This window comes from Callithrix jacchus, chromosome 19 (assembly GCF_049354715.1).
Source record: "Callithrix jacchus isolate 240 chromosome 19, calJac240_pri, whole genome shotgun sequence".
In the NCBI taxonomy this organism is placed as follows: Eukaryota; Metazoa; Chordata; class Mammalia; order Primates; family Cebidae; genus Callithrix; species Callithrix jacchus.
This window is the reverse complement of record NC_133520.1, coordinates 38,126,000-38,151,481: the sequence shown is the minus strand read 5'-3', so window position 1 is coordinate 38,151,481 and position 25,482 is coordinate 38,126,000. Positions and strand designations below refer to the sequence as shown.

General features: G+C 37.8%; 2 protein-coding genes across 9 annotated transcripts in view; one reads left to right on the top strand and one right to left on the bottom strand.

Moving 5' to 3' along the window:
- GCSAML (germinal center associated signaling and motility like) overlaps positions 1-4,188 on the top strand; it is a 29,297-nt gene extending 25,109 nt beyond the window's left edge. For both annotated transcript variants that reach the window (XM_003735264.6, XM_035281439.3), the window contains 2 exons: positions 290-318; positions 3,714-4,188. In XM_003735264.6, the coding sequence (XP_003735312.1) occupies positions 290-318; positions 3,714-3,953 (269 nt within the window). In that variant the 3' untranslated portion in view covers positions 3,954-4,188. The remainder of the gene's footprint in view (positions 1-289; positions 319-3,713) is intronic.
- LOC100387335 (olfactory receptor 2B11) overlaps positions 1-25,482 on the bottom strand; it is a 103,129-nt gene that overhangs the window by 76,688 nt on the left and 959 nt on the right. Inside the window, exon 3 of one of the 7 annotated variants that reach the window (XM_054248350.2) lies at positions 16,304-20,866. The exons of the other annotated variants lie outside the window; for them this stretch is intronic. Within the exon in view, the coding sequence (XP_054104325.2) occupies positions 17,075-18,088 (1,014 nt within the window). The 5' untranslated portion in view covers positions 18,089-20,866 and the 3' untranslated portion in view covers positions 16,304-17,074. Of the gene's footprint in view, positions 1-16,303; positions 20,867-25,482 lie in introns of those variants that run through there. 7 annotated transcript variants of the gene reach the window in all.

Sequence of the window (25,482 nt, the reverse complement as noted above, 5' to 3'; positions counted from 1 at the left end):
ATAGCATGTTTATGAACAATTTTATTACCAAATTTTGAATCCGTTTTATTCAGTACATTAGATGTGTTTTATTTACACAAAGAACATACTGTTGATGCTACCTCAGAACACGTGTTCTTTATCTTGTCACTTAGTCTTGAGAACTTCAATTATAAGATGGGGTCATGTCAGATATTTAGATAACAGGCCTCCGCAGTTTTATTACTACTACATTCTATTTTTTTCACCTTTTCCTTCAGTCTGTGATGATGCAAAATAACACTTTCCTTTTTTTTTTTAAATCCTCCAGGTCAAGAAGTTTCATCCACTTCTAATCAGGTAATTAGAAAACAAAAAGCAAGACAAAAGAAAAACACAAACTTTTATTATGTTTGTCTGATAAATGTCAAAATACAGATGATTTATTCAAGAATAGCATCTGTCTTCCTTTATTTGTAATTTCTAAATATACTTTTAGAAATCTTTCATATTTTAAATAATTTATGTGGTAACTGTAATGCAGAAATGAAAGGAAATAAAAAGTATTTTAACTGATCTAGATGAGTAGCAAGTTCTTATTGTTTTGGCCTCAATTCTGCTGAAGCATTTATTTATTTATTTAGGGAGAGTCACACATTGTCACCCAGGCAGGAGTGCAGTGGCACAATCTCAGCTCACTGCAACCTTCACCTCCTGCGTTAAAGTGATTCTGTGTGCCTCAGCCTCCTAGGTAGCTGGTATTACAGGTGTGTACCACCACCCCTGGCTAATTTTTGTAATTTTAGTAGAGACAGGGCTTCACCATGTTGGCCAGGCTAGTCTGGAACTCCTGGCCTCAAGTGAATCCACTTGCCTCAGTGTCCCAAAATGCTGGAGTTACGGGCATGAGTCACCATACATTTTGGTATGTTTTTGCAGTGGCTGGTACTAGTTTTTCCTTTCCATATTTAGTGCTTCCTTCAGGAGCTCTTGTATAGCTGGCCTGGTGTTGACAAAATCCCTCAGTGTTTGCATGTCTGTAAAGGATTTTATTTCTCCTTCACTTATGAAGCTTAGTTTGGCTGGATATGAAATTCTGGATTGAAAATTCCTTTCTTTAAGAATGTTGAATAGTGGCCCCCACTCTCTTCTGGCTTGTAAGGTTTCTGCTGAGAGATCCACTGTTAGTCTTATGGGCTTCCCTTTGTGGGTAACCTGACCTTTCTCTCTGGCTACCCTTAACATTTTTTCCTTCATTTCAACCTTGGTGAATGTGATGACTATGTGTTTTGGTGTTGCTCTTCTTGAGGAATATCTTTGTGGTGTTCTCTGTATTTCCTGAATTTGAAAGCTGGTCTTTCTTGCTAGGTTGGGGAAGTTCTCCTGGATAACATCCTGAAGAGTGTTTTCCAACTTGGTTCCATCCTCCCTTTCACTTTCAGGTACAGAAATCAAACATAGGTTTGGTCTTTTCATATAGTCCTATATTTCTTGGAGGCTTTGTTTTTTCTGTTTCATTCTTTTTTCTCTAATCTTGTCTTCAGGCTTTATTTCATTAAGTTGATCTTCAATCTCTGATATCTTTTCTTTTACTTGATCAATTGGCTACTGATACCTTGTGTATGCTTCATGAAGTTCTTGTGCTGTGTTTTTCAGCTACATCAGGTTATTCATGTTCTTCTCTAAACTGGTTATTCTAGTTAGCAATTTGTCTAATGTTTTATCAAGGTTCTTAGCTTCCTTGCGTTGGTTTAGAACATACTCCTTTAGCTCAGAAGCCTACTTCTGTCAATTCGTGACACTTATTCTCTGTCCTGTTTTGTTCTCTTGCTGGTGATGAGTTGTGATCCTTTGAAGGAGAAAAGACATTCTGGTTTTTGGAATTTTCAGCCTATTGAGCTTTTTCTTTTTTTCATCTTTGTGATTTATCTACCTTTGGTCTTTGCTGTTGGTGATCTTCATGTGGAATTTTTGCATGGTAATCCTTTTTGTTGATGTGGATACTATTGCTTTCTGTTTGTAGTTTTCTTTCTAACAGTCAGGCCCCTCTTCTGCAGGTCTGCTGGAGTTCGCTGGGGGTCCACTGCAGACCCTGTTTGCTGGGTATCATCAGTGGAGGCTGCAGAACAGCAAAGATTGCTGCCTGTTCCTTCCTCTGGAAAGTCTGTCCCAGAGGGCACCTGCCAGATCCAGATGGAGCTGTCCTGTATGAGGTGTCTGTTGACCCCAGCTGGGAGGTGTCTTTTTGTGAGGAGGCATGAGGCTCAGGGATGCACTTGAGGAGGCCGTCTGTCACTTAGCAGAACTCAAGCTCTGTGCTGGGAGATCCGCTGTTCTCTTCAGAGCCGGCAGGCAGGAAATTTTAAGTCTGCTGAAGCTGCACCCACAGCTGCCCCTCCCTTCTCCCAAGTGCTCTGTCCCAGGGAGATGGGAGTTTGATCTGTAAACCCCTTAATGGGGCTGCTGCCTCTTTTTCAGAGATGTCCTATGTAGAAAGGAGGAATCTAGAGAGGCAGTCTGGCTATAGCAGCTTTGCCGTGCTGTAGTGGGCTCTGCCCAGTTCAAACTTCCTGGTGATTTTGTTTACATTGTGAGGGAGAAACCACCTACTCAAGCCTCAGTAATGGTGGACTCTCCTTCCTCTACCAAGCTCCAGTGTCCCAGGTCAACTTCAGACTGCTGTGCTGGCAGCAAGAATTTCAAGCCAATGGATCTTAACTTGCTGTGCTCCGTGGGGGTGGGATCCACTAAGCAAGACCACTTGGCTCTCTGGCTTCAGCCCCCTTTCCAGGAGAGTGAATGGTTCTCTCACTGGCGTTCCAGGAGCCACTGGGGTGTGAAAAACAACTCCGGGAGCTAGCTTGGTGTCTGCCCAAATGGCTGCTCGGTTTTTTGTTTGAAACTCAGGGCCCTTGTGGTGTAGGCATCTGAGGGAATCTCCTCATCTGTGGGTTGTGAAGACCATGGGAAAAGTGTACTCTCTGGGGCAGATAGCATTGTCCCTCAAGACACGGTCCCCCATGGCCTCCCTTAGCTAGGGTAGGGAGTTCCCTGACACCTTGTGCTTCTTCAGTGAGGTGATACCCCACCCTGCTTCTGCTCACCCTCTGTGGGCTACACTCACTGTCTCACCAGTCCCAATGAGATGAAACAGGTACCTCAGTTGGAAATGCAGAAATCATACACCTTCTGCATTAGTCTCACTGGGAGCTGCAGACTAGAGCTGTTCCTATTCTGTTTTTGTTCAGCTTTGTTGTTTTTGCTTAGGATTGTCTTGGCTATATGAGCTCTTTTTTGGTTCCATGTGGAATTTAAAGTATTTGTTTCTAGTTCTGTGAAGAAAGTCAACGGTAGCTTGATGGGAATAGCATTAAATCTATAAATTACTTTGGATAGTATGGCCATTTTTATGATATCGATTCTTCCTATTAATGAGCATGGAATGTTTTTCCATGTGTTTGTGTCCTCTTATTTCCTTGAGCAGTGGTTTGTAGTTCTCCTTGAAGAGGTCCTTCACTTTCCCTGTAAGTTGCATTCCTAGGTATTTTATTCTCTCTGTAGCAGTTGTGAATGGGAATTCACTCATGATTTGGCTCCCTGTTTTTCTATCATTGGTGTATAGGAATGCTTGGGTTTTGGATACTTTAGGTGTAAGAGCACCATGAGCTGTATAAAGAAGAAGGGAGGGTAGGGCACTGAGTTCAATTTGTGAATGACTCTGGGTCCTTGATATCTTTTCTCTTTGTGCTTGGCAGGAAAACGAGAATGGCAGTGGTTCTGAAGAAGTGTGCTACACTGTCATTAATCACCTCCCCCATCGGAGGTCTTCCCTGAGCTCCAATGATGATGGCTATGAGAACATTGACTCCCTCACAAGGAGAATGAGAGAGTTTAGAGAAAGGTCAGAGACAGAATATGCCCTTCTTAGGACTTCTGTTATTAGGCCTTGTTCCTGCACCCATGAGAATGATTATGAAGTTGTGCTTCCACACTAAAACCCTCAAGCTGCTTTATCACCTTCCAGCAATGCAGATGACGCAGACTAGCAGACTCCGGAGGAGTCCTTCACTCTGAGTGGTGCATGAAATATTCATTTCTGACTAAAGTTTAGAAATATTATCTTACTGTATATCCTTGGGCAACTGTGGAATGTGACATCTCTGTGGTTTAGGTGAAATCATATAAATTGACACAATAAAGTATTCTACGTGTTTTGCTTGTAAAGTTTGAGGACATGGAGGTGGTAAAACATTAAAAAAAACTTAAGACAATAACGTAAACTGAAAATAAAATCCTAATCCCCCTAACTAACTGAATAGACCCCGTTCTGGGCCAAGGAGACCTCAGATTAACCTGAAAGGCTGAATTCTGGCCATGATAGGGAAGGGGGTGAAACACACGTTGTTATACCCCTCCCCTTTTGGAATATAGGCACAAGTGACCAGGATCAACATTAAAATAAAGATTGTATGACCGATGAAACAGACTGATTGTGGCAATAGGAGTCCCATTCCAACCTGACCTTGGTATAGCATTACACACCGTCTGAGAGATGCTATCTATGAGTCTTGTCTAAACAGCAAAGAGCTTGTTTTCCACAATCTCCTTATTTTAGCGAAAGCATTCTTTTCTACTCACTTCTTAAGTCTTTAGACAAAGCTTAACTCTTTCAACCAATTGCCAATCAGAAAATCTTTGAATCTACCTATGACCTGTAAGCTCTCTCCTGCTTCAAGATCTTGCCTCTTTAAGCTGAACCAATGTACACTTTCCATGTATTGATTTATGTCTTTACTTGGAACTCCTGTCTCCCTAAAATGTATAAAACTAAATTGTAACCTGACCACCTCAGGCCCACTTTCTCAAAACCTCCTAAGACTGTACCCCAGGCCATGGTAACTCACAATGGCTCAGAATCAACTTCTTTAAATATTTTGCAGAGTTTGGCTTTTCGTTAAGAATAAGCCTCCACAAATATATGTCTCAAAATCTTCAATTCCAACCCTGCTCTCAAGATTTCAAATGCCAACATCTCCCCTTCCAATTACTTATGTCATCTTTGAGGTGTAATCGACTCACCAAACTTTATAAGACGAGTGACCAGACCCTTTGCTAAGCTAATATTCACTTCAATTTTGCTTTTTCTATGTACTAGAGATTCCTGCTTATAAACTTGCAGTAATAGTTCAAGAATTAATAGTTTTGACATTGGCTTTTCTCAGAAAAGAACCTGAAAGCGTCACACACACACACAAAAAGGTGAAATGAATAATATATATTTGCTCATTGTTGCCTTTCTAGCCAATAGAGAATTGAAGGATTTTGTTCAAAGATTAGTAGAAATTGAAAGTAAACTTGTGCTTATACCTTTGTTTGCAACATACTAGCTAATCTAATTGTGATTAGTTATCGCTACTGAAGGTGGATGCATAGTTTCTGGTTTTAAAATTGAAGCAAACTGGAAAATAATCCACCTAATTATCCTTTCTTTCCCAAGAAATTTTTAAATGATAGGCCAGCTTCCTAATATGGAGACAAAGGCCTTAACTTACATGCATTCATATTTTTTGGTATAGTTACAGTATACAAATTGAGTATCCCTTAGCTGAGATGCTTGAGACCAGAAGTGTTTTGGATTTCCGATTTATTTTTGGATTTTGGAATATTTCCATACGCATAATGAGAGAGTTGGAACATGTTATTCAAGTCTAAACATTCACTTATGTTTGAGATACACCTTATCTGAATAGCATAAGGTAATTTTAGATAATATTTTAAATAATTTTGTGCATGAAACATAGTTTATGTACACCGGACCATCAGAAAGCAAAAGTGTCACTATTTCAAGTCAGTGCTCAAAAAGCTTCAGTTTTAGGCTGGTGATGCGGTTCATGCCTGTGATCCCAGCACGTTGGGAAGCCAAGACAGGTGGATCTCTTGAGCCCAGCAGTTTGAGACCAGCTTGTGCAACACAGTGAGCCCTTGACTCTACAAATAATTAAAAATTAGCCAGGAGTGGTGGCATGCACCTGCGGTCCCAGGTACTCAGGAGGCTGAGGTAGTAGGATCGTTTGAGCTTGGGAGGATGAGGCTGAACTGAGCCAGGCTCCTGCCACCATACTCCAGCTTGGGCAACAGAGTAAGACTCTGTCTCAAAAAGAAAAAGTTTCAGATTTTGGAGCATTTCAGATCTAAAGATTGGGGATTTTTAACCTGTACTGACCTTTTAGTCCTTGACAAGCATTAATCAATAGGTGGACTTCAGCTACCTCATTTGTTGTATACACATTTTGCCTCTCTACTCAACTAATTCTCTGCTCTCTTGTGGTGATTTTAATGTGTGGAAGGGAAACTTAATAGAAACCTTGAAATTCTAGAAAAGTAATTCTATCAAAAATATGTCAGTCTTGTACAAATTAGCCAATTTAAAAAAAATGACAAAATTTTTTACTTTTTATATGCCTGTGTAGCTATATTTATGCTATGAATACCATATTTGTAGTAAGATTAATTTTAATTTGAATAACAGTCTGCAATTATAAGAGAAGGGGTAGGCAATAGGTTAATAAACAGTATTGATTAGTAGAAAAAATATTGAAATCCAAGGGCATGTGTCTTTTGGTGGTTCACTGTAAGCCATGGAAGATGTCTTAATGTTTCTGAGATCTGGTTTTTCAGCAAAGTAGAATTTAAAAAATATAACTGTCTTATGTGGTTGTGAAGAACAATAAAATCATTGCTGTATAAATGCTTTTTAATCTGTAAACTGGTGAAGCTTGTCTTATCTTTTATGCATATAAATATTTGAATATTTTAAGTTGTTTACATTTTTAAAACAATTTTACTGAAGTATAATTATATACAAGAAAATTTAACCACTGTAAGGGTGAGTTATAAGGATTTTGTTAAATGTAATCACCTCCTTATGAAGAGATAGAACATGTGCATCATTCCACAAAGTTCCATAGTGCTCCTTTTCCCTCGGTTTCATCAGTCTTGGCAACCAATGATCTGCTTTGTATAATTATAACTTTCCTTGATATTGTAGCGATGTATCCTTTCTGTATTTATTTTGTGTGTATAAGGCTTCTTTTATTCATTATAATGTTTTTGAGATTCATCTATGTTTAACCTTTTATCAGTAGTCGTACATCTGACTTGTCTTAGTATGTCACCATATAGAAATACTATCATTTGTTAATTTAATCACTTGACGGATACGTAGGATATTTAAGTTTTTGATATTATGAATAAAATGAGTATAAATGGATAAAGAGACTATAAACTTGAATATCTAGGTGTGTTAGTTTACTGATCACCATAACAAAGGATCATAGAGTGAGTGGCTTAAATAAGAAAAATTTGTTTTCTCACAATTCTGAAGGTTAGAAGTCCAAGGTCAAGGTATTGGCAAAGCATGTCTCTTGAGGGAAAAAGTGTAAAAACTTTCAGTTGGTTTCTCTAAGGGAAAATCTTTTCAGTGCATCTCTCCTAGCTTCTGGTGGTATGCTGACAATCTTTGGCATTTCCATATTTATTGATGAGATGTATACATGCCAAGGGATGGGAAATTCCTGTGACAATAATCAGAGATCTTCTATTTCAGTGAAATTTCTAGGGTCAAGGGGTGTAAAGCGTGTTGAGATTCCCTTGTATGATGAAGAATAAATTGTTGTACCTGGTTTCCCTTATGCCCAAAAAAGAAGTACAACGTCTAGTGTAACCCCCTTTGGATCTTGGCAGCAGCATATGCTTCATTTGGGTGTGTTACTCTAGCCAATTTCCTAAGCAACTTGCTAGTTCTGAGTGGGAACTCAGAATAAGAGCAGGCTCTGCAACAGGTGCAGGCTGCCGTGGAAGATGTTTTGCTATATGGGCCATGGGATTCAGCAGACCTAATGGTTCTTGAGGTGTCAGCGGCAGATAGGGATTCTGTTTAGGGCCTTTGTAAGGCTCCTGTAGGTGAATCACAGTGAAAGCTCTTAGAATTTTGGAGCAAAGCCCTGCCATTTCCTCAGACACCTAAGCTTCTTTTGAAAACTGCACTGGGCTTGCTCCTGGGCCTTAGTAAAGATTGAATACTTAACCATGGGCCACCAAGTTACCACGTGACCTGAGCTGCCCTCATAAAAGGGATGTTGTCTGACCTACGAAGCTATACAACGGGGCTTATGCAGAGCACTTCATCATAAAATGGAAAGCATACATATGAGATCAGGTTCAAGCAGGTCCTGAAAACACAAGTAAATTACATAAAGAAGTGACCCAAATGTCCATAAGCCCCACTCATGCTACACTGCTTTTCACTGATGGCCTCACGGGAGTTTCCTATGGTCAACTGTAAGGCCCTAAAGAAACCTTGGGCCTGGTTCATAGATGGTTTTGCACAATATTCAGGCACTGCCAAAAAATGAACAGCTACAGGACGACAGCCCCTTGCCGGGACATCTGTGAATAACAGTGGTGAAGAGAAATCCTCCCACAGAGTGGAACTTCAAATATTGCATCTGGTTGTTTGCTTTGCTTGGAAACAGAAATGGCCAGATGTGTGATTATTTATCAATTCATGGGCTATGGTCAACGGTTTGGTGGATGGTGAGAGACTTGGAATGAATATGATTGGATAATTGGTCACAAGGAGGTCTGGGGAAGAATTATGTGGATGGAACTCTCTTGACAGGCTAAAAACCTGAAGATACTGTGTTATGTGAGTGTTCACCAAAGAGTGACCTCAGTAGAGGAAATTTTTTTTTTTTTTGAGAGGGAGTCTTGCTCTGTCATCAGGCTGGACTGCAGTGGTGCGATCTTGGCTCACTGCAACCTCCACCTCCCAGGTTCACGCAATTCTTCTGCCTCAGCCTCCCAAGTAGCTGGGACTACAGAAGTAGTGGGCCAGCTTGATTTTTGGTAGATTTTCACTATGTAATGATGTTTATTATCAAACAATAGAAGTCAATGTTGGGAAAAAAATCCCCATTTTTAGCAAATTGTTTGTAAAACCAAATTTATATTAGTGAATCTACAAGATTAATGGCTATATGTTTTTATTTTATTTGGATGTTTAGTATTAAGTTGATATGGTTGCAAAGCAACATGATCTAAGCAGTGATACTTCACCTTGATGTAAAACAAGTTTATATTATTTTCTAAATTATGAATCTGTTGATATTTGTAGAAGAAAGTAAATAACCCATAGATTGGTTTGAAAGAGACTTACATCTTATCATGGAAACCCAATAGTCTTTATGTGGCACTATTTTAGATGACAGAAAGAATACTTCTTTTAAAGTTACTGGAGTCAGAGGATATAGCCAAACAATACAGGAGGATATGGCTGGAAATAGAATGTTCTCTTGTGCTGAGGAGGGCACAAGCATCTCTGAACTTCAAGTGAAATGCGGCTGAATTATCCAGACAACATATGAGGGAGAGAAAAATAGACTTATTAGGCAGGATATATAATTTGGAAATTGTTAACAAGCACAACTATGTAATTAGGTAATCAAGAGAAAATGGAGACTCTCCTATTTTGAGCAGCAATCAAACAATGATTTTCTACTTCTGTAAGTCATTTGAAATATTGTAATAGTAGAGAAGAGGAATCAAGAAGGTAATTACTGGGGTTTCTCACCCTCAAGTACTTTTCTTAGGGGCAAGACACTGGGGATAGCTCACTTTTTTTCTGACACATTTCCAAGAAGGCACCAAACTCTGGTTCAGAAGCCACTTAATTCTTTCTATTATTTGCAATGGACATTTTCATGTTGTACCAGAGACTACATGAATCAGGAGTGATACCTTTTTGAGTCACTGCAGAGAGATTCAACTCCCAGAGAAGTGGCATCTAGCAATGTGAAACTTTTTTTTTTAGTGAAAAACAGTCTTGCTCTGTTGCCCAGGCTAGAGTACAGTGGTGCGATCTTGGCTCACTGCAACCTCTGCCTCCTGGGTTCAAGCGATTCTCTTGCCTCAGCCTCCTGAGCAGCTGGGATTACAGGCACACACCACTGTGCTTGCCTAATATTTGTATTTTTAGTAGAGACAGGGTTTTGCCATGTTGGTCAGGCTGGTCCCGAAGTCCTGACCTCAGATGATCCGTCCACCTTGACCTCCCAAAGTGCTGGGATTACAGGCGTGAGCTACCATGCTGGCCCGCCATGTGATACTTCTTACTCATAACTGAGGATCAAACTTCACCTGTGCACCAAACTCTAGGATGTTTTTAACATCTCATAACTCTTCCAGGTGGGGCATAAAAAGTAGGTATTTCATGTGTTCTGTACATATTGACATTCAGTTTATGCAGCCGTCAGTGACAGGAATCTAGAACACTGCTTCTTCTTTTCAGGACCTCACATTTGTTTCCAGCTTGAGCTTTCTTGAGCAGTTTCTGTGGCTCTGGGACCTTGACTTGAACAAACCTTTTTATTTCCTCTTTTTTTCCAGCTACCTCCATAGGTAGCTGGAGATACCAGGGGCTAAGAGGCCAGAAATAGGTACGTAGACAGGAGGGACCCAGTCCAGTGATGATGGTCAGGTTGTATGTTTTATTGCATGTAACAATGACATTAAAGCAATAAAACAGAATTGTGAGGTCTGTGTATTTTAAAGTGGTAATTTCACGTTCATCATGTTTCTATTTCAGAATCTTTTTTTCTCGTAAATGGTCGTAATTTGTGGGTTTTTTTGATGCACTATATTATGTCTGCTCAAAGCCAGCAAATAAACTATCAACAAATGAATGAGTAAACAAAATATGATAAATATATACACTGGAATGCTACTCAGCTTTTTAAAAGAAGGAAATTCTTTCGTTTGTAGCAGCAGGCCAGACTTGGAAGACACTATGCTAAGAGAAACAAGCCAGGCCTAAAAAGACAAATACTACATGATGTCATTTACATGTAGAATCTAAAAGAATTAAATTAATGGAGTTAGAGAGTAGAATGATGGTTACCAGAGGCTCGGAGGCAGTAGAAGGTGGCTGAGAAAAAGGCAGATGTTGGTTAAATGGTGTAAAGTTTCAGTTAGGGGAAAATGTTTAGGTGGTCTCTTGTACAGCAGAGTTGCTATAGTTAATAAGGTATTGCATATTTCAAAATTGCAAAGAGTAGATTTTAAATATTCTCACTGCAAAGGAATGATAGATATATTAATATGAGATGATGGATATGTTAATTAAATCAATTTAAGCATTGTACAATAAATATATGTATTATAACATCTCATTGTACCCTATAATATATATATATAATTACTATTTGCAGTAAAAAATGAAATATAATATAGACATTTACAGCCCTGTGAATTAACTTTAAAAATTACATTGAAAAGAAGAAGTCAGCCAAACAGAGCAGTTTACATTATATATATATATATATATATATATATATGCAATTTTGTGAAGTCCAAAAATATGCAAAAATCATCTATGGTGGTAGGAAAAAATATCAGTTGCCTACAGATAGTGAAGATTAACTAGAAGTGAAGTGTGAGTGAACTTTCTAGAGGACTGAAAGGTTTAATGTTTCAACTGGGGTTCTGGTCACACAGCATTTATTTTTCAAAACCTGTCAAAATGTACAATTAAAATCCATGCATTTTATCCTTAGGAAACAAACAAGCATGTTCAACCACCCTGAGTTCAGCACATGGAAACATAGCATGAAGTGAGTCTTCCCAGCCTAGATGCTGAACTTGTGAATGCGATGGCTCAGCCAAGGTCTAACTGTAGCTGCATGAGAGATGCTGGGGGAGAGTACCTCATGGCTGCAGTCAATGGATGTGCAGAATTAATAATAGCTATTATTTTTAGCCACTGTTTGAGGATACTCGGTTACAATTTAATTTGTATTTGGACCCAAATTATTTCTGACTTATCTTACCCTTACTATATGTAGAATCTACAGTGATATTTCTACTTTATTCTTTTTATTGGAAATTGTCTTTTTTTCTATATAGCCTTGCTAGAGGCATACATTTTAATTTTTTCAAAGAAGCAAATTTCAGCTTCATTCAATTCCTCTATACTGTGCACATTTTCCATTTCATTTTGATTTCTGCTCTTTCTTATTGTTCTCTTTTAAAATGACTTTTGCTTTGGCATGCATTTCTTTTCTAGTTTTCTTAGGCAGAAATATGCATAACTGATTTTAAGTCTTTTTTCCCTAATGCAAACATTTTAATCTGCAATTTCACCTCTACGGAGTGCTTTAGATGCTCCCACAAATTATGTGTTGTATTTTTATCAACAATAAAATATATTCAATGCATTGTGTAATTCTCCTGTGTATTTGTTCCTAGTCCCAAGGTCAATTTAGAAGTGTATTGTCAACTTCCCAAATATTTGGGGATTTTTATACCCAAATTCTAATTTTTATAAATTAAAATATTGATTTTTAATTTAATTTCATTGGGGTCACAGAAAATGCCCTGGATGAGTTCAGTCTTTCAAAATATATTGAAACATTTTATGAGTAAGCCTGTGATCTTTCTTCGTGAATTTCCTATTTTTACTTTTAAAAAGCATATATTGTGACGATAGTGCATAGTTTTCATGTTCAGTTAGGCCAACTTGATTGCTAGTGTCTAAAACTCCTATTGTTGATATTTTTACTGATAATTACTGAAAGAGAGGATGTGAAAATCTCTTTCATGTGGATCCATTCATCTTCCTTGTGGTTTTAGTACCCCTGTCTTCATGAAGTTTGATGCTGCTACATATGTACATAATTTGAAATGTTGTGCTTTCCTTGTGAATATCTAGTTTCTAGTTATGTAATTATCTAGATTATTTTTTGTAATAAACTTAGTCTTGAAATATATTTGGTCAAAACATTGGCTAGCCCATCAGCCTTCCGCTTTCTATGTGCATTGTATATATTTTTCCGTAATTTTTTACTTTTTACCTGTATGTTGTTAATGAATCCTTTGAATATAGAATAAATTAGGTCTCTGTTTTAAAAAATCCAGCTTGACTATCACTGCCTTTGTTTGATGCTATTCAGTCTATTCATACTTAATACAATTCTTGATTTAGTAGGCTTTAAATGTACATTTTTTTGCATTTGTCCTGATTTCTTTTGTTCCTCAGTTTCTCCTTTTCTATACTTTTTGTTAACTAATAAAATAGATTGAAAGTCTAATTCCTTTCAACTCTTTTTTATTCCTTTGGTAGTTATGCATACACATTTTAAACATCTCCCCAAATAACCTATTTTCTACTTGTTTTTATGCCTCTCCAATACTTAATCAGTGAAATTATTAGGAAGAAACACCTTATTTATTTTATGTATTTTATCACCTAGCTTATCAGTATATAGTATGTGGTTGAAAATATTTGGTAAATGTTCAGATGAATGAATAAAGGAGCAGATGAATGAGTACTTAAAAACAGGGAATCTGAAATTTAGTATTGTCACATTTTTATAGAGTAGCAAAACCTCTGAGACTCATATTTTGTAATGCAGAGTGTTGTAAGTGAAACATTCATATTTTGTAATAAGTATGAGACTCATACTTTGTAATGGAGAGTGTTATAAGTGAAACATTCATACTTTGTAATAAGTATGAGACTCATACTTTGTAATGGAGAGTGTTATTAAGTGAAACATTCATACTCTGGATCAGAGACTAATGAAGATCTCACCCATAAAGACTTCAGGATTTGGGAGATGGCAAAGTATCAAAAGATATGTGGATAAGGAATTCAATGATAGCTTGACCTGAAAACAATATTGTAAACAAATATTAGGAGCTTACAATTGTCTGCCAGTGAGTGATATTTGAGGGCAGTCACATACTGTACATCAAGTGCACAGAACTTGTAGCAGGAAAAGATGCTCTGGGGCATTTTGACTTTTTTATACTTTCTTTGAGGTAGAGTCAAGCAACAGTGGCTCCCTCCATCCTAATCAATTTCCTTCATGAAAATGAAAATCATTCTAAATTTTAGCAGCCATTTAAGAAAACATGAATTCTGAAAATATATAATTAGTATAATTACATCTCTACTGGAAGATAATTGTCTTCATGACTTCTTCTATCTTTTCTTCTTCTACAAAGTAAAATTTAACACAATTCTCTTCCAAGGGAGTTCCCTGGCTCTCTTACTTCACACAAACTCACTCCATCTTTATAGCCTCAAGGCTGGAACCTCAATAATGTAACCACCAAGTTGGACTGTCATGTTTATTTCACTTTCCACATGTTTTACTTTTACTTGTCCAAACAAAATATACTATCTTTAATGGCAGGGACCATGTTTAAAATTTCACTGTGCTGTGCGCAATCTCCTTCATTCAATAATTACTGTGATGATTCCAAGAATCACTTCCTACAAAATTCCCACACAAGCCTCACACTATTTGAAAGTAATGAATTGCTTTAAATGATTAATTTGAAAAAGCAACCAAGATGCATGAAATATAACCTTGAGAAAGATTTCCTTATCACTTGAAAATATAAACTTTGTTTTTATGAAAATTATATCAGTAGTTCTATTTGTATACATAGTTATTTTTAGCATTACTAATTAACCATTAAAATTTTATTCTTTTTTGTGATCTTACATTATAAATGTATATTTCATGTGCCTGATCACATTTTCATGTTTATTAGTTTATATGTAAGTTAAATATGATGATGGCATAGAGATGACTCTTACTATTCAGGATTGCTTAATGTATTTACCATGAAAGAACGAAAAAAATGTAATCTACAAAAGAGACTCAAAGAACTGTGGGACACAAGATACAGGAGGGAATACTAATAAATAGAAATTGGAGAAAATCATATTTAGAAGCGAGACAACATGGCAATTTAGAAGCATGATGGAAAGTTAGCTTGTGAGTGTCCTGGGAAAGAAGAATTCTGGAGAAGGAAAGCAGCATAAAAATAGAGCAGAGGTGGTGAAATGTATTCTGAGCAGAAAACAACACATGTGTGCATGTGTATGCACATATGAGTGAGCATGTGTGCATGTTATGTTGTTGTGGGAACTATAAAAAGTCTCTGAATTGTTTATAGAAAAGGACTCCTGGTGTTCTTCTAAATCCTTACACATAGTTTTTGAGGAGTTATACATTGAGCCTCACAGGAACCAAATCTTGCACTCCACTCAAACCTCATCCGGTTATCAGTATTTGCTCCCAGAGGAGAACTTGCCTGTTAAAAGTTAGAGCTCTAGTAATGAATTCCCAGAAGGTTTCTCAAAGTGGAAGAGATGGGCCATAGAGGTGTAGCTCACTCCCAGATCTGCAGCTGTTTAGCTGCTTGCCTATGTCCCATGAAGTCAGATTATGCACTAGAAAGAGATAATGTCATCAGTCTAAAACTACCAGTTAAGCAGTGCATTGCAAAACAACAAACTCAATATGACTACATGGAGACAAGCACACTTCAGTACTCACAGAGTAAGGAAAACTGATAGTGATACTGCAGATGATTAAAAAAATAGTATATTGGTTTAAAAATACAGAATAAATGCCTTAAAAATTCAGTGTCTTGAGAACTAGAATTTGATTTTCTAAAGACATATTACAAATTTTTGCAAAGAAAATCTTCCTCGTAACCTTGCTGATAACAGTATGTTAATTGTTTTCCTTTTTTAAAATAAATTACATATTCAGTAAATGAAGTTTAGGTGAATTTCCTATGTGGTATCAGGGCTCTAACTCTGAACTATGTACTTTATTAAAAAATCACCATATTCTCAGTATTGATAAAAAATGAAACACATACAATTTTGAGCAATAGCAAGTACATATTATATGAAGTGATGATACCTATCACTTAAAAATAGAGAAAAATTATGAATAATTAAATTAGGCAGAAAATAATCCAATTCAATGATCCAATTCAATGTAAAAAGCGTGCATGAGAAACTTGGCATCAGGGAAGGCTAAAGAAAAGTACTAAGACCCTCCTCCACTTATGAAGAGTAAAAAGAAAAATGCAAAACCTTGAGAAGACTGTGAAGTTCAGCCAAGACCCACTGAACCATTTTCACTCAATTGTTGGTATTTTTTCCCACTCTGTACCACCATTTGAATTTTCTCTTTTGACATGTATACCTGGGTTTTTTTTTTCTCATTCTTTCTTTAAGAAGAGGGCTTTCTTGATGGCCCTGCATTTTTCTGGGCTTTTATTTACCTGCACTGCAGGTAGAAGTCAGCAAGCACACTTTCTCCACTGTTAAACTGTGAGGATTCTAGAATGAGTCACTATTCCATGCATGGTCCCAGTATATTTCACGGTTGTCAAAAACCCGTGTGAAGTAAAACATGCCATGAGATAGGCTACAGTTTAAAGTCCTACCTCAAAGAAAGGAGAATTCACAATAAGGTAAAAAGGGTTGGTTTTTCAGAGAAAGATTTAATGAAGAAGGTTACAATTGAGTGGAGGGTTGCAATACATATACCAATAACATGCCTGAGGAATTCATCAACATTGGTTGAACAAATGCCCAGACTGAATGGAGTACAGTAGCATTCTGGAAACACTGTATTTGACAAAAAGCATAAGGATTTACCAGCTTAGAGATGGAAAGCTAATTCATGTTCCATAGTATCCATATAACATCCAGAATTTGAGAGTCATAAAGCCTTTTCCTCTAAATTATTTGTGGAATTTGATTGTATTTACTAAGCTATAGAAAGAATCTCTGCCATTAGTGAAACAAGTGTTTCCAAGTAGACATATACTGAGTGAGTATAGGTAACTAAAGAGGATGCTATGACATATGGTTAGTAAAGAAAAAATAATAACCCGTATAGTAGAGGGGTAAGAAATAATGAAATGTGGAGGTTGTGAGAAGTTACGATGTCAGAAAACCTGCCAGGAAATGTCAATTTCACTTTTTTATCAAGAAATGAAACTTGCTTGTTGTTAGAATTTCTGATGTGTAGAAAATTTCAATACCTGGGGTGTAATCCAATAAAAGTCAGGAAGGGCACAGTCACAGTAGAGTGCTGTCATAGAAGAATGACCTAATATATTTGTAGTGATTTTGACAGAGCTACAGGCATTTATAGCTAATTAAGTTAAATATCTGCCATACATATGTCACTGCCCTTAAAGAGAGCATGCGGAAGAGTAAATTCTAACCACCGGCATCTTAGGATGGTGTTTTCTGACTTTGGGACACGACCCATCTCTTCCGGACTCTCCTCATGGCTCTTTTTACCTCCTTGTTTCTCAGGCTGTAAATCAGAGGATTTAGAGCAGGATTGATGATGGCATAGAACAAGGAAATCAGTTTATCACCCTCAGCTGAGTATAGAGACTTGGGTCTCATGTACATGAACATTCCTGTCCCATAATAAATGACCACCACAGTCAAGTGAGAGGTGCAGGTGGAGGAAGCTTTTTTCCTGTCCTCAGCTGAGTTCATCTTCATCACGGCAACCAGGATGTTTAGGTAGGAGAGGATAATGAGAAGGAAAGGCAGTAAGAGGGTACCAGATGCGCCTGTCACCATCATGGTCTCCTGCAGGGATGTATCACCACAGACCATATGAAGAAGAACAGGTACTTCACAAAATATATGATCAATGACGTAAGGACCACAGAAGGGAGCTATGGTCATGTAGAGAGGCACCACGGAGGCAAGGAAGCTAATGATCCAGGCCCCCACAGCCAGCTGCACACAGGCAGACTGGTTCATGATGAGCAGGTACCGCAGAGGGTAACAAATGGCCACGTAACGGTCTAGAGCCATGACTGCCAAAATCATGCACTCAGCTGCTCCCATGAACAGGGAGATGTAGGTCTGGACAAGGCAGAATTTGTAAGAGATGACTTTCCTGGAGGTGAGGAGGTTGAAGAGCATCTTGGGGACCACAACTGTAGTGTAAAATATGTTGACAAAGGCCAAGTGACAGAGGAAAAAATACATGGGTGTTTGGAGACAGGAATCAATTATTACCAAAATGATAACTGCTGTGTTTCCAGAGAGATTCACCAGGTAAACTAGACAGAAGAGGAAGAAGAGGGGGATCTCAGCCTGTGGGTGACTGGAAAATCCGAGAAGGACCAGCTCTGCAACGGTGCTGGCATTCTCCTGAGTTATCCTGGGGGTCAGCATTAAACCGCTGATGTGCACAGAAGAAGAAATGTACTTTGAGGACATAGAATCATGATGAAGTCACAAACACACACTAATTCTTTAACATTACCAAATGCCTTTCAGAAGATTTATTCAGTAATTCCTTGGACTGAATTACCTCTTTTTTGCAAGCCTTCTTTACATTCATAATGAAGATTGGAAAATGCTTTTACATATTGTAATTTAAAAGTTCCTATTCAAATTCTGAAAGTGACCAATAAATACATTTACACATTGTGTTTACAAATGTGCACACACACAGACTCACATACATGCAAATAAAGAATACATTATTTTATGTTGCTCTCATACAACATAAAGAGCTAACATGTACAGTGCAAAATTTTAATGAGTCATTGACTTTTATTTTAACATCTTTCTTTATTCATATTATGAGAGTTCATGATAGAATCCTCCAGAATGCGCTAATATTACAATAACAGTAAATATGAAATAGCCATTTAAAGAAGTCTTACAGGAAGTCAGCGTCTTTACTGTGTTTGTCAAAGTCATGTTCATGATAGAATCCTCCAGAATGTGCTAATGATGACAGTAAAATACTAAATAGCCATTTAAAGAAGTCCTACAGGAAGTCTTTGACAAACTTTAGTGAGTTTGTCAAAGTCATGAGATGAGTAAGTGGCAGCAATGCATATGAACTCAGATCCTGTGAGCTGCCTCTCCACAGGCTTGCCATCCCCGTGCCTCCACTGCAGAGATGAGACGTTCATTTGAATATGCACACATTTGCTTACTTATAGGGATATGTTACATATGCTTTGGAATTTGGAGAAAAAGGAAGGGGCCTATTAATTTAGGCTCATTTCTGATCTAATCTCCACAAAACAGGTGAACATAATATGCAATTTATATAAGAAGTGAGTGAGTGTAGTCACTGACTTTTAATCTTCATTGTTTCACATTTTTTTTTAAGATGGAATCTCACTCTGTCACCCAAGCTGGAGTGCAGCGGCACAATCTTGGCTCACTGCAACCTCTGCTTCCCAGGTTTAAGTGATTCTCCTGCCTCAGCCTCCCAAGTAGCTGGGATTACAGGCTCCCGCCACCACACCCAGCCAATTTTTTTGTATTTTTAGTAGAGATGGACTTCACCATGTTGGCCAGGCTGGTCACGAATTCCGGACCTCAAGTGATCTGCCCACCTTGGGCTCCCAAAGTGCCGAGATTACAGGTGTGAGCTACCATGCCCAGCCCTTTTCATGGCTTCACAGTTTTAAAGAAGCACATCTGAGGCTGAAACATATACTTTCTACCTCAAATAATAAACTACCAATGTTGTTCTAAATATTGTCTAAGAACTTCTTTTAACTGCGCATCGTCCTCTCCCCTCAGATATGTGTTTATTTTCACCAGATTTTGCATGAGCGTACACTCAAACCCCACCATGTATGCCCTCTGGGTCCCTCTAAATTATGTGACTTTATGAAAAAGTTATAGCCTGATAACTCATGAGAGTAGAACAAGGTAAATGAAGTCTTGGGAATCATTTAATCTAAAATATAATATCAAGAGTGCTGGTGATTTATAACAACAAGAGTTGTTGCAAATTTGCTGTGTTCTGTTACTGTTACAAATGCCTTTTGGATTACTTCTTTCAATTTACACAATCAGCATATGAAACGGGTTCTACTTTTATCCCCACTCTGCAATAAAAAAAGTGTGATACAAAGAGAATACTCAGTTCCCAAGGATGTATCACCAGTTAGTGATAGGGACAGAATTCAAAGCAGAGAAGATGGTTTTGATTTGTACTATTAACCCATAGGTTTCCTTGATTATCAGAAACTCAAACCAATCAGCTTAACACTGAGGACCACAGCAAAATAAGTATAACATCGGTTTCCTCTTCTGTAACATCATTCTTGAATACTTACAGGCACTTAGTCACAAATAAAGGTAGGCAAATTTCTGGAAATAGCAATATCACATATATTTTTATTCAGTCACCTATCTAAGCATTCCTTTCTCAGAAACTATAAAAATATTAATAATAAGTAGTCTCACCTTAATAAAGGAAGAAAAACTCAGAAGAATTTGTCCAAGTGAAAAGAAATTGCCATTAAGAGATTTTGTAGTCTTTCCTGAGTGCTGATAAAAGACATTTTCCAAAATAATAAAAACTTAAGTCTTCAAGAGAAGAAACCAAAAGAAGCCACGAAGATTTATTTTTAATCAGCCATATTCACCATATTTTATGATTCCAAATTGTCTTGATGTTGTGATTTCACTAATCTCTACAGAAACTACATGGAAAAGGAGCCTTCCTGGGCTCTCATTGGAGGTGGAGATGCCTGGGCTCCATTTGCTTCTGCCTGGCAACTGAAATGCTTTCACTGTTTCCTTCCTAGAAAAAGGTCAGAGGCTGAGACAATATTATGCTGAAATAAGTATAAGTCTTTGTGTGTTATAGGGAGTTCAAAGCAGGTTAACACATTTCCATGTCTCAAGACATTAACAAATATGAGGTCCCAATCCCTGGAGAACCTTGTTAAGTTTGCACGGATGCTCTGTGTAGGGGATGGAGAAAAAGGAAGATACAAAACACGTAGGTATTGCTCAAATGAGAGAAAGTTAACTTTCTAATTCCAGTGAGAGTGTGCATGTGACTTTTTAATTCTCATCCCCCTTTGTCTAAACATAGCGATCACAAGGGTATGAAAAAAAAGCTTCCTTTTTATAAACGTTTACCATAAACTTGACTTTCTTCCTACAGTTTTAAAAATATAAATTCTGTACCTTTACTGCATTTGGAATGATGGCAGGCACTGGCATTTTCTTTTCCTTTTAAAAATCATAATAAAAGTAATATGTAATACATCTCAATTTCATGTTTTTATTATTATTTAAAATATTTAAATGGCAAAGACAGTATATATTCAAGGTATACATGTAATGATTTGATATCATCCATCACCATCCATGCTGTACATTAGGTAACAGACACAGTCCTGGCCAACCTTCAGGAAACTTCGATTTTAAAAAAAGTTTGTATTTGATATTTATGAGTGGAAATTACATTAACCTTTTTGAGGATGAAATGAGAAGAAAAAACTAGATTAAGAAATTAAGAGAACTCAAACATTTGAGTAATAAAATTCTAAATTAAGAAATTGGAGAACTCATTGACATATACAGTGCTTATACAATGCAAGGCCCCTAGGTTGTATATGGAGAATCATGGTGCCTGCATATCGTAGGATTAAGAGCAGAACTTATAAAAATCAATTGATGCATATGAGTAAGTCTAAAGTAGGACAGAAGAAACTTTGGTTTTATTGGTAGGATGATTCTATTTTGAAGATGTCTTTGTACTGCCATAACAAAATCCCATAGAGTAGGTGATTTATAAACAAAAGAAGGATGCCCTGTTTCACTACTCCTATTCAACATAGTATTAAAAGTTTTTGCCAGGGCAATCAGGCAAGAGAAAGAAATAGAGCGTATTCAAATAGGAAAAGAAGAAGTCAAACTATCTCTGTCTGCAGATGACATGATCCTACCTATATTTAGAAAACCCCATCATCTCAGCCCAAATGCTTCTTAAGCTGATAATCAACTTTAGCAGTCTCAGGATATGAAATCAATGTGCAGAAATCACTAGCATTCCTATACACCAACAACAGGCAAGCTGAGAGCCAAATCATCAATGAACTCCCACTCTCAATTGCCACCAAAAGAACAAAATACCTAGAAATACAGCTAACAAGGAAAGTGAAGGATCTCTATAGGAAGAACTACAAGTCTCTGCTCAAAGAAATTAGAGATGACAAAAATGAAGGGAAATCCATTCCATGCTCATGGATATAGAGAATTAATATTGTGAAAATGGCCATACTGCTCAAAGCAATGTATAGATTCAGTGTTACTCTCATTAAAACTTTCTTCACAGAAGTACTAAAACCTGTTTTAAAATTTATATGGAACCAAAAAAGAGCCCATATAGCAAAGGAAATCCTAAGGAAAAAGAACACAGCTGGAGGCATCATGCTACCCTACTTCAAACTATACTATAGGGCTACAGTAACCAAAACTTTATGGTACTGATAAAAGAACAGACAAATAGACAAAAGGAACAGGATAGAGAACCCAGAAATAAGACTGCACACTTATAATCATCTGATCTTTGACAAACTTGACAAAAACAAGCAATAGGGAAGGGATTCCCTATTTAATAAATGATGCTGGGAGAAATGGCTAGCCATACGCAGAAAATTGAAACTGGACCCATTTCTTAAACCATATACAAAACCAACTCATCACGGATTAAAGACTTAAATGTAAAACCCAAAACTTTAAAAACCCTAGAGGAAAACCTATACAATACCATTCAGTATATAGGCAAAGATTTCATGACAAAAATGCCAAAAGAAATTGCAATGAAAGCAAAAATTGACAAATGGGATCTAATTAAACTAAAGAGCATCTGCACAGCAAAAAAAGAAAAACAACCCATCAACAGAGTAAACATATAACTTAAAAAATGGCAGAAAATTTTTGCAATCCATGCATTTGAAAAAGGTCTAATATCGATCATCCATAAGGAACTTAAACAAATTTGCAAGAAAAACAAATTTGCAAGAAAAAGACAGCCTCATTAAAAAGTGGACAAAGGACATGAACAGACACTTCTGAAAAGAAGACATATATGTGGCCAAAAATCATATGAAAAAAGTTCAGCACCACTGATCATTAGAGAAATGCAAACCAAAACCACAATGAGATAACAGCTCACATGAGTCACAATGATTATTATTAAAAAGTAAAAAATAATAGATGCTGGTGAGGTTGTGGAGAAAAAAGAGCAGATATACACTGTTGGTGGGAGTGTAAATTAGTTCAACCAATGTTGAAGACAGTGTGGTAATTCCCCCAAGACCTAGAAACAGAAATACCATTTGACCCAGCAATCTCATTACTGGGTATATACCCAAAGCAATATGTAAATTTTCTATCATAAAGACGCATGCCCGTGTACGTTCATTGTACTGCTATTCACAATAGGAAAAGACATGGAATCAACCCAAATGCCCATCAGTGATAGACTGGATAAATAACATAAAATATATGTATACCATGGAATACTATATGGCCATAAAAAATGTTCTTTCAGGGACATTGATGGAGCCGGAGGCTGTTATCCTTAGCAAATTAATGCAGGAAGAGAAAATAAAATACTACATGTCCCTACCTATAAGCGGGAGCTAAATGTTGAGAACATATGAACACATAGAGGGGAGCAATGCTCACTGGAGCTTACTGGAGGTCAGAGGGTGGGAGGAGGGAGAGGAATAGAAAAAATAACTAATAGATATGGCTTAATACTGGAGTGATGAAATAATCTGTACCACAGCCCCCACGATGCATGTTTATCTATGTAACAAACTGCATATCCTACACATGTACCTCTGAACTTAAATGAAATAAATGAAAAGAATTTCATTTATTTGAAATTTATTTGTAGTTCTAGAGACTAGAAGGATGAGATCAACGTGCTGGCATGGCTAAATACTGGTGAGGCCCCTTTTCTGGACTGCAAACTACCTACTTCTCATTGGTTTTTCACATGGCAGGAAGAGAGCTAACTAGCTACCTGGCTTCATTATAAGAGCATGAATCCAACTGAGGAGGTTCCACCTTCATATTCTAATTACCTGTCAGAGAACTCCATCTCCATATGCCATCCCGTTGGGGTTAGGGTTTAAACATACAAAGGTGTTGAGGTGGGAGGAATATTCACTTTATTGCCCAGGGATAATGGCTTCGTATACAGACTAAATAGGCTTTCTAGTCCTTTCTGCACAAATTCAAATTATTTACGTAAGTTTCCTTGGTGATACAATGTACATTTCACAATGTATAAGATCTTGACAAATATAAATCTTTCAGAATAAACTGAAAATAAACGGCACAACCAGGCAACCATGTTTGTCTAGAGGTCAGGAAGATAAGTTTAAAAGTCAAGTAGGAAAGCGACAGAGGCGCAGAGAAGGAGACATTGGCGTCAGTGGCGGCATAGAGGCGAAGGGGGCGACGCGCGCAGCAAGGATGGGTCTTGCTCTGTGTCACCCAGGCTGGAGTAATCATGGCCTGCTTCAGCCTTGACCTCCCAGGATTATGTGAATCTCCTGAGTAGCTGGTATCACAAAGGTACTCAGGAGATTCCCATTTGGGAATCGGTTGAGAATTACGGACTCTGTTGAAGAGAATTAAAGTATGCACGTACACAAGTGTGAAAGTTAACTCATGGACCACAAGAGGACTAAGGGAACCCTAATAACAGGGTCCTGGGGCACCACCTGGGAGAAGGAAGCCAGAATAAAGGCAGAGTAAAGAGCAGCCCAGGCCCTCAATTCCCTCAGTCCTCTGGAGGTGCCTTCTTCTGGACGAGGAAAGCAGTTCAGGCCACTTTCTGGTGCTGATGCTGTGCTACTCACCCCAGCTGTGCCCTCTGTGTGCACCCCACTTCCTTTTCTCTCCACAGAGGTTTCCCTAGTGTTGCCCCGAAGAGGCAGAAGAGATTCCTCCAAGATTTCAGCAGCAACCAAGATTTCAGCAGCAAAAACGGCCACAGCGAATGTACCACACCATACCATTTAGTCACCCTCGCACTGTCAGTCTGCCACCTGAAGAATGCCCAATCAACTGGAAGGAGTTCTGTCCTCAAATATGGCAACGTGTTAAGGCTTGTCACTCCTCAGAATCGGCAATTCAGGAGTATGTTGCCTGGCTTGAATCACGAAATCATCGCTTCGCAAGCTAAAGATCAAGAGAGGATGCCTCATCACATGTGAAGGAGGCCACGGGAGTCCAGGAATGCGATTTCAACCTGGACCTGTCAAGAATGGTGGCCATTAGCAAAGGGATGGAGAAACATCTACCAACCAAACAGAGAGTAAAAATAAATAAATAAATAAAAAGCAGAAGTTGCAATTCTCGCATCTGATAAAATAGATTTTAAAGCAACAAAGATATAGTGGTAAAAGGATCAATGCAACAGTAAGAGTTAACGATCCTAACACCCAGATACATATGACCTATAAAGAGACTTAGACTCCCTAGACTCCCACACAATAATAGTGGGAGACTTCGACTCCCTAGACTCCCACACAATAATAGTGGGAGACTTCAACATCAATATTAGATAGATCAACAAGACAGAAAATTAATAAGGATATCCAGGACTTGAACTCAGATCTGGAACAAGTAAACTTAATAAACATTTATAGAGCTCTCCACTTTAAATACACAAAATATACATTCTTGTCAGTACCACATCACACCTACTCATACGTTTAAATGAAATATTGATCGGCCATTATTAAGCGCGCACACACACACACACACACACACACACAAAAGAAGTGCTTGGTCTCCAGGAGTTAATTCTGTCCAAACAA